This window comes from Malaya genurostris, chromosome 1 (assembly GCF_030247185.1).
Source record: "Malaya genurostris strain Urasoe2022 chromosome 1, Malgen_1.1, whole genome shotgun sequence".
In the NCBI taxonomy this organism is placed as follows: Eukaryota; Metazoa; Arthropoda; class Insecta; order Diptera; family Culicidae; genus Malaya; species Malaya genurostris.
Genome location: NC_080570.1, coordinates 18,300,442 through 18,310,055, shown reverse-complemented (window position 1 = coordinate 18,310,055; position 9,614 = coordinate 18,300,442). Strand labels below are relative to the sequence as shown.

At 38.1% G+C, this 9,614-nt stretch overlaps 1 protein-coding gene across 1 annotated transcript; it reads right to left on the bottom strand.

Moving 5' to 3' along the window:
- Positions 1–248: 248 nt before the first annotated feature.
- LOC131430604 (NPC intracellular cholesterol transporter 2-like) lies at positions 249–929 on the bottom strand. The gene is made up of 2 exons (XM_058595740.1): positions 774–929; positions 249–702 (listed from the first exon to the last, which is right to left on the bottom strand). Exons 1-2 carry the CDS (start codon positions 841–843, stop codon positions 296–298), a joined length of 477 nt encoding a protein of 158 aa, XP_058451723.1. The 5' UTR covers positions 844–929; the 3' UTR covers positions 249–295.
- Between the last annotated feature and the right edge of the window lie 8,685 nt (positions 930–9,614).

Genomic DNA, 9,614 nt, shown 5'->3' with positions numbered 1-9,614 from the left:
TAAAATCCAAGATGGCGACTTCCGGTTGACCGATATTTCGTTAAAACCATTATATTCTATACATTTATGAAACGGATTTGTGGAGTAGATGCTGGAAGGCGAGATCGTTTCAAAATCTAAGATGGTAGTCGGCCAGTTTAACATTTGAAATATTTTAGGAAAGGATTTAGGATTTATTTTAGGAAAGGAGTCGGTTGCCGGTAGGTCAAGGAATTCGAACAGGTTTTGAACTCAATGCTTGCTCCACGTTTTATAGAATGGTCATACAAAAAAGTACGTTTATTTATGATTACATTTACACCAAACTGCCCGATGGCAAAATATGCGCATCGAAGGCCACACAGGTCACATCGGCACCATCTTCTGCAGTCAAGCCGACTTCAACCTGAACGGTGACTCCCACAACCGGCAGTTCCATACCGGGGTGATCCAGAGTATAGTCGAATGTCTGCCCGGCTGATACCGGACACGTACCGGCCGGGGTTCCGTTTTCACATGCATCCACCAGTTCATCGGGGATCGGGAAGGGAACTTCCAGTCCTGCCAAACGGACGCTGATGTAGGCGGTCAGGGATGGCGTGTCTACCGGGCTGACGATGTCCCATCCGTGCGCGACAAGGGGAGCGTTGTTTTCGATCTCACACGGACTGTCGGTGCAACCGTTGATATCTACGGTAGCCGGCAGAGGAGCTCCGTTCGGACCTGGAGAGTAGTGACAAATTCCTTACGTGTCGGGAAACAACCAAGCGATTGAAGATATTCTGAATACTCACATTGGGTAACCGGAGTTAGTGCCAGGGCCAAAGCTGGCATCAAGGCAGCAATCAACAGGAGCTTATACATTTCTGGTTTTATAGTGGCTTAACAGTCGGAAGAATTGTTACCGATGTAACTGTGGAGCTTCTCATCGAACCACTTGTTTATATACAAAACATCGATGCCCTTCAATGCCATGGAGGGGGGGTCGAGTGTCGAGCAAATATAGCACAAGTGATCTAAGATCGAACCCGGCCAATCTAATCGAGGTCAAGCGACTTATCTATCGCCAATGCATTTGGGTTTGCAAAGTTATTTTTATTCTAATCTTACCCAGTTGATCTGTTTGAGTTTAACGTCACTCGTTATTTTTTTTTTGTTGAGAAAACTACGATAATTGACTTCCTATTATATTGCAATAGTGCTTCATTTTTCTGCTGAAAATGGGTGTTGTGGACTGGAACTCTGCGGCTTTTCGTTATCCAATCCGTTTGAAAGTATTTTGGTTGCTCGAATTAAAAAAAACAGTTGATGGCCATTTGGCCCCCTCTCTCAGCGATCGTATCATTCGATGGCTAACTTACCGAACAAGGTGAAGGATTTGTTTATTGTTCTACAGAGGAATTGTAGAAGTATCGTCCCAAAAATAGATCCTTTCAAATTTCTAGCAAACAATTTGAAATGTAACTCATTGCGTTGTACGAAACTTGGTTAACTTTTGAAGTATCCTTGAACATACATCAATTTTGGGGATAAAAAAATTCCATTCCTTCTATCAAACTAACATCAGGTAACGATGGAGGAAACCACCGACATTAGGTGATTAGGTATCGTGGGACTCCTTACGCACCAACGATAGTTTTGGAAGGAAACTTTAACTCTCACGGTATGGGATGGGGTTGATTGTAGCGATTGCTTTGATATGACCATTCTGAATAAGGTAGAAAAGACACGGATTCCTGCTGCAGTAACACCAGAACTGCGATTCAAACTCAGACGATACAGAGCGAAAGCAAGATTCGACTCCTCCAACCCATGAATTAAACGCAAAAAGAGTTTCAGCGTTTATCAAGTTCGGGGAAAACGGCTACTGGCCTTTGGTTTGTGGACGAATTATCTAGATTATCAATCAGCACTCTTTGGAATATAGCCCTAAGAATGCGACACAGAGAGAACACGAACCGCTGGATATTCTATTTCGTCAAAAAGGCCTACCAAGTCCTGCTTATGTTCCACCACAGAAGAACTTCCTCGTTCTGACATTTCTTATTGTTTGGTGATGGATTTCTAACTAACGCTATTGTCATGTAACAACAAAGCTCCATGGTCCGACAGAATCAAATTTAACTTGTTGAAGAATCTGCCCAATGCTGAGTAACGGCGTTTGTTGTAATTATTAAACAAGTTCTTTGAGGGTAATATTGTCCAACATGACTGGAGAATTGTCACCATTTGATACCCTTTAACATTAATTCGCAAAAAATATCGTATTTGACGTTTCGTAACACCTATTAAAAGTAACGCATGTAATGCTTCGTCAAATTTATAACTTACGAAGAAGTAACACAAGTAATGGTTTGTAACAATTACTATTATTTACAAAAGCTACACCTTAATCTTAAAAAAGTAATACAACTTAAACAAAAAGTAACGCCTATGCAAAAAAAGTATCGCAGGTGTCGCTTCGTAACACCTATAACTTACAAAAAAACGCTTATAACGCATAATAAATATGAAAATTGGTGACTTGTAACGCTTGGTAACGCCTTATTATTGAAAACTGATGCATGTAACACCTACAACTTACTAAAAGTAAAAGAAAAAGAACGCATGTAACGGTTCGTAACGCGTATAACTAACGAAAAAATGAACGCATATAACGTTTTGAACGCCTTATTGGTAAAAAAACGAATGTAACGCCTACAACTTAAGAAAGGAACGCATGTAACGCTGCACAACATTTATAATTTACCAAATAGAAACACATGTGACGCATGCAATTCACAAAAAAGTAACACCTGTAACGTTTCTTATCGCCTGAAACTTACGAAACGGTAACGTTTTGTAACGTCTAGAACTTACAATCAAGGAACGCCTGTAACGCCTAATAATTATGAAAACTACGCATATAACGCTACGTAACGCCTAATTCTTATAAAAAGCAACGCATGTAACTCTTCACAACACCTATAACTTACAACATAGCTCCACATGTAACGCATGCAATTTACAAAAAATTAAGAAAAATAACGTATGTAACACCTATAACTCACAAAAAAGTAACGCATGTAACGCTAATAATTTACAGAAAAGTAACGTCTCATAACACCTTAATCTTAGCAAAATAACGAAACACATGTAACGCTTACAACTTACACAAAAAGTAACTCATGTAACGCTTCGTAACGTCTATAATTTACGAAAAAGTAATCATAGTAACGGTTTGTAACGTCTATAACTTACGAAAAAAGAACGCATGTAACGCCTATAACCTAGAAAAAGTAACGTATGTAACGCTACATAACACCCGTAACCTACAAAATAGCAACACATGTAACGCTTGTAATTTACCAAAAAGTTACGCTAAGTTCTGAACCTGAACTCTGTAAGTAAATGCTGAACCTTGATTCTTGAACTGTAATCTTGAACCGTAATCTTGAACAGAGTTCTAAATCTGGATTCTGGAACTGAACCTGAATGCTGGAACTGCGATCTGAATCTGGATTCTGAAACTGAACTCCGGACCTGGACTTTAGGACTGAATTCAGGACCTGATTCTGATTCGAACTGAGTTCTGAAACTCTGAGACTGAACTGCGGACCTAGATTTTGGGACTGAGTTAGTTCCGAACAAGAATTCTGTAGAAATGAATGTGCACCTGGATTCTCGAACTAGGTTCTGAACATGGGCTCTGGAACCGTGTTCCGAACTAAATTTTGGACCTGAATTTTGAGCTTGGATTCTTGAACTAAATTCTGGAACTGAGCTTCGGGCCTGGATTTTGGAACTGAATTCTGAACTAGGATTCTTGAACTGTACCCCTTTGTTCCTGGATGGAACTAAATTCATAGCCTAGATTCTGGAACTAAGTTCTGGATGTATATTCAGAACCTATATTTTGAAACTGTGCTTCGGACCTTGATTCTAGAACTGAATTCTGACCATAGATTTTGGAACTAAAGTCTTAATTCTGGGCCTAGATTCTGCAACTAAATTTAGGACCTGTATTCTGAAGCCAGATTCTGTAAGTAAATGCTGAACCTGGAGTCTTGAACTGAGGTCTGAACTGAATCTGGGTTCTGGAACTTAACCTGAACCTGGATTGTAGGACTAATTTCTGGATTGAATTAGGGAACAGAATTCACGACCTGGATTCTGGAACTGAGATCTGAACCTGGATTCGGGACTGAACTCCGGACCTGAACTTTAGGACTGAATTAGGGAACTGAATTCCGAACTTGGATTCCTGAATTGAATTCTGGATCTGGATTCTTGAGCTAAATTCTGAATCTGAATTCTGAACCTGAATTCCGGAAGTGAATTTAGGATTTGGATTTTGGAACTGAATCCTGAACTGAATTTCGCATCTGAAACCGAATGCGAAATCTAGAACCAAGTTCTGAATCTGAACACTGAGCCTGAACTCCGGACATGGATGTTAGGACTGAATTCTGAACTAAAATAGGAAACAAAAGCTCAGAGCTTGGATTCTGGAACACAATTCGGAACCAGAACTATATTCGGGACCTGGATTCGGTAACTGAATTCCGTACCTGAAACTAAACTCTGAACCTAGAACTGAGTTCTAAGCTTAAATTCTGGAAGAGTAAATGTTGCACGTGGATTCTTGCGCGGAATTCTGGACTTGGATTTTGAAACTGAAGTCTGAATTCTGGGTCTGGATTCGGCAATTAAATTCAGCACCTGTGTTCTGAAGCTGGTTTCTTGAACTGAATTCTAGACCAGGATCTGACTTCTGAACCTAAAACCTGAGTTCTGTAAGTAAAAGCTGGACCTTGATTCTTGAACTGAGTTCTAAATCTGGGTGCTGGAACCGAGCCTGGCCCTGGATTTTCGGACTAATTTCTGAACTGAATTAGGAAACAGAACTCAGTACTTGAATTCTGATACTGAATTCTGTAACTGACTTTTGAGCTTGGATTCCGGAATGGAACTCCATTCCTGGATTTTCGAACTGAAATCTGGACCTGAATTTTGGAACTGAAATTTTGAACTTGGGTTCTGCAATTGATTTCCGGACCTGATTTCTTGAGTTGAATTCAGAACTGAGTTCTGGAAATTAATTTTGAACTTAAATTCCGGATCTGGATTATGGAACTGAACCCTGGACCTGGATTCTGGAGTATATCAAGAATTTTTCATGATTAAATTCTACCCATGAAACATGTTCAGAATTTTTTTTCGTCAAGGAAGGCTGGAACAGAAAACGTCAATAAGTTGAAAACGTTCCATGCAAAGACCAAACAATCGCGGAAGCTGAACATGCTATGAACAGGAACATTAAACAACAACTGAAACATTAAAAATGGTAGAGATTTTCAAATACTCTCGTGTGGCAAACCAGGCCACTTGGCGGGTCCCAATTACTTTGCGAGCTGAACCATTAACTAAGAAACTTGTGTGCTAGAATTCCTGAAAAAAACGTCGATTACCGTTTTCTCAAGCAGCACAGTTGTTCAGTCCGATGTTTTGGTTGGATTTGGCATCTTACCATCGAGAAAAAAAAACGCCACCGGAACAGGGATGCCGAATATTAGAAATAAAAATCTTTATTTTTCGAACATTAAGACTGCGATCTTTGACATCCATATCGATTTAGCTCAAATTTTGCATGGGGACTTTTTTTTGAGGGGCTTAAACATTTGAGCACTACCGCTTTGTGAGATTAGAAATGACCCCTGAATATTACACTTCCCCATGCGACTTTCTTACCAGATTTGACTCCTTTCGATTATCACTTGCTTACATTTACGAATCGTAAAATTGTTAACGCTGTATGAAAAACATATTACTAACGATCATAAGGTATCTTTTATTAATCTCTATTTATTGTTTGATTGTTCTCAAAATAAATTTTTGCTGAGTTTTTTGACGCACATTCAAGTTTCGAAGCTTTATGCAATGTCCAACATATTGCATTGGTTGGTTGAACCTAGTCTCCTGATAACGGACCTCAAGCAGTTGCATTATCATAGCGTACGACTAATTGCACGACATGTTTATCGGAATCGGTGTAATTATAGCACTACATCGGTTTTTCCTTTTTTCCCCTTCTTTCGAAATGGCGTAACGCCCGATTATCTTGTGATTGATTGGGTGGAGGTTACAAAAGATATTATAGTCCCATAAAAGCTGTATTACCACACAAAATCACATTATCGCTAGATAAGATTGCGGTCCCCCCTTAGTAGCAAGACGCCATACTGGTCAAGTGCAACAAAACGACATGCTCAACTGAAACTTGAATCACTGTTTAATCTGTCCACAGCGAATAGGTGAACCTAACACACGGAATTCTCTACCTAGGTAGGTAGGTAGGTAATATCTGGGCGTCGAAGAATATCCAATATCTGATGGGACCAAAATCGGCCTCATATCGCAAAAGTCGTGAAAAAAAAACATTTTACCGCACCCGCCGTACTCTCCTGACATTGCTCCTTCTGATTACTGGTCGTACTTCTATCACAGAAATCGAAAATTGGCTTCAAACTTGACGAGATATTTATTTCGAGATGGCATTTAAAAATTGCTTCAGACTGTTTGAGTTTTATGCAAATTAAAACTTTTATGAGGAATTACATTAAAAAAACAGCTGCGAATGTAGTACTATTTTTTAAATGAAACAAAAAATTCATTGGTCGTTTGCTGTGTACAGTGAAATTGGACCAGAAAAACGAAACCGGCCTAATTGAGTGCGATTCCCATCTGATTCATTTCTAAATAAGGCACTCTCTAGACTAGACGTGTAATAATCGTTACGTGTTTGTTTTCGCAATAAAAAGGTTTATCAATTCCATTGTCGTGTGTCGGGTCGTATCACGATTGTCGACTGGATCAACTGTAACAATCGATTGGTAACATTAACGTTTCTAAAGTGCAAGCCAATGCGTGAACAAAGAATAGTATTGTAACGGGATTCATAATTTTACTTTTCGCCTTCGGCCACTTTAGTGCATTAGCAGTTTGTTGTTGAACTTCCTCACCGTTCAACGTAAATCACTTAATAGACTAAAATTTAATGCTATTCAACAGAACACTTGTTGATCTCTTTCCTGACGTGCCGAACGTCGTGTGATGAGTCCAAGACGAACAACCTACGAGTTCAAGACGAAATACCAAAAACCAATTCAGAAACAATGCAAGTCAGTGTTAGTTCTGCTGAAACTTAGGCCGATTTCGAGGTAAAAGATAATTCGTTCTACAAAAGTGGTATTGAAATGTTAGACCGGCGCTGGAAAGATTGCAAACTGATTGTGAACCAAAATTAATAGTGAATTGTAATGCAGTGAACACCCACTCAAACGAACCACTGGTCGAGTGGATTGCGAGACGGATTTCAACCATTCCTAATGCCAATATTATGCGACAAATCAATTCAACGCTTCAAATTAGGTCCGAAAAAAATTCGCCGATAGTTCTAAATTGGCCTGCTAGTTCCCGTAGAATCAACGGCTGATGGGTATTCAATATACTCAATCGAACACGGTGTGTAGAAGACAGAAAACGACATCCAGGCGTTCAAAATCCATAGTAGGAAGAACGATGCGGTATTTTTTTATACATAACACGAAGCCTCCCTTTGTCGACCGAAGCAGAACTGCTACTGAAATAAAATTCGAGGTGTAGAGCAACGATCGAAACCGTCGGTCGCGCGAAGGAAAAATCATACGGATGACATCATGAAGGCATGCTGTGATTGGCTCGTGAGAACATAGGTCGATTCGAATCTATTTTCGAATAATGTGCTAGTGAAATACGGAACCATATATGTTTAGGTTAAATATTTCCGATTGCGATTAGTAGTTAAATTATAGCAATCCATCAATAAATGGCTGAGTTATTATCGTTCAAAATGATGACAGAAATAGGTTACGCGGTTATTATAGTGAAGGGTAAGGCATTTTTGATACCAAAAAATTTTACTGAACTCGTTAATTCGAGACACTGGAATCGATACTTGACAACTATACAATGGAATGCGAGAAATCACATGTAGGGATGTCGTATTATCGATCGATTATTCGAGTACTCGATTAGTAACCCAGACAATCGATTAAACTTCAATCGATTAGCTTAAAAATTATACTCGATTGTTGAATAATCGTGTAATTCGAAAAATCTGACATCCCTCATCACATGCGAGACAAAAAATTAACCAAAAATGATGAACATGATCTTAGCGAAGCGCCTATCTCCGATGATATCGCGAATAGATGCATTAGTTGTTGCTAATTAGTTGCTAATTAGCCGCGGTGGCTTTGAATCTGTTTGCTCATTTATTTTTTTATCGACTGCTTCGCCAAGTTCATATGAAGTTAACGAAGTACCCCTCCTAGGAAAAACTTGAAAACAAACTGAAAATCAGTTAACGATTCGTTGCTAATCAGTTACAAATTAGTTACGGTGGTTTCAAATTTGTTGCACAATTTTTGTTCGTTTTTACGAGTAATTCGTGATTCTGGAATCGATTGAACAGAAGATGCTTCAAATAATGATAAAGCAAATAGGCGAATAATTTGTTGCAAATTAGTTGCTAATTAGTTACGGTGGTTTTAAATTTGTTGCTCACTTATTTTTTCGTTTTTTTTCGACTGCTTCGCCAAGTTCATATGAAGTTAGCGAAGTACCACTCCTAATTAACTTGAAAACAAATTGAAAATCAGTTTACGATTGGTTGCTAATTAGTGGCGAATTAGTTACAGTGGTTTCAAATTTGTTGCACAATTTTTGTTTGTTTTTACGAGTAATTCGTGATTCTGGAATCGATTGAACAGAAGATGCTTCAAATAATGATAAAGCAAATAGGTGAATAAATTGTTGCAAATTAGTTGCTAATTAGTTACGGTGGTTTTGAATTTGTTGCTCATTTATTTTTTTCTATTTTTTCACTACTTCGCCAAGTTCATATGATATTAACGAAGTACCACTCCTAAATAAACTTGATAACAAATTGAAAATCAGTTTACGATTGGTTGCTAATTAGTTGTAAATTAGTTACAGTGGTTTCGAATTTGTTGTTCAATTTTGTTTATTTTTACGAGTAATTCGTGATTCTGCAAATCTATTGAACAGAAAATGCTTCAAATAATGATAAAGCAAATAGGTGAATAAATTGTTGCAAATTAGTTGCTAATTAGTTACGGTGGTTTTAAATTTGTTGGTCACTTATTTTTTCGTTTTTTTTCGACTGCTTCGCCAAGTTCATATGAAGTTAGCGAAGTACCACTCCTAATTAACTTGAAAACAAATTGAAAATCAGTTAACGATTGGTTGCTTATTAGTTGTAAATTAGTTACAGTGGTTTCGAATTTGTTGTTCAATTTTTGTTTATTTTTACGAGTGATTCGTAATTCTGGAATCGATTGAACAGAAAATGCTTCAAATAATGATAAAGCAAATAGGTGAATAATTTGTTGCAAATTAGTTGCTAATTAGATACGGTGATTTTGAATTTGTTGCTCATTTATTTTTTTCTATTTTTTTCACTACTTTGCCAAGTTCATATGATGTTAACGAAGTACCACTCCTAAATAAACTTGATAACAAATTGAAAATCAGTTAACGATTGGTTGCTAATTAGTGGCGAATTAGTTACAGTGGTTTCAAATTTGTTACAC

What these genes read in the sequence shown, in the direction of transcription:
- LOC131430604 (XM_058595740.1), bottom strand. Translation starts at nt 843, where the DNA reads ATGTATAAGCTCCTGTTGATTGCTGCCTTGATGCCAGCTTTGGCCCTG. An exon ending in ACTAACTCCGGTTACCCAAT is followed by an intron (nt 703 to 773) that starts GTGAGTATTCAG and finishes ACTACTCTCCAG; the next exon opens with GTCCGAACGGAGCTCCTCTG.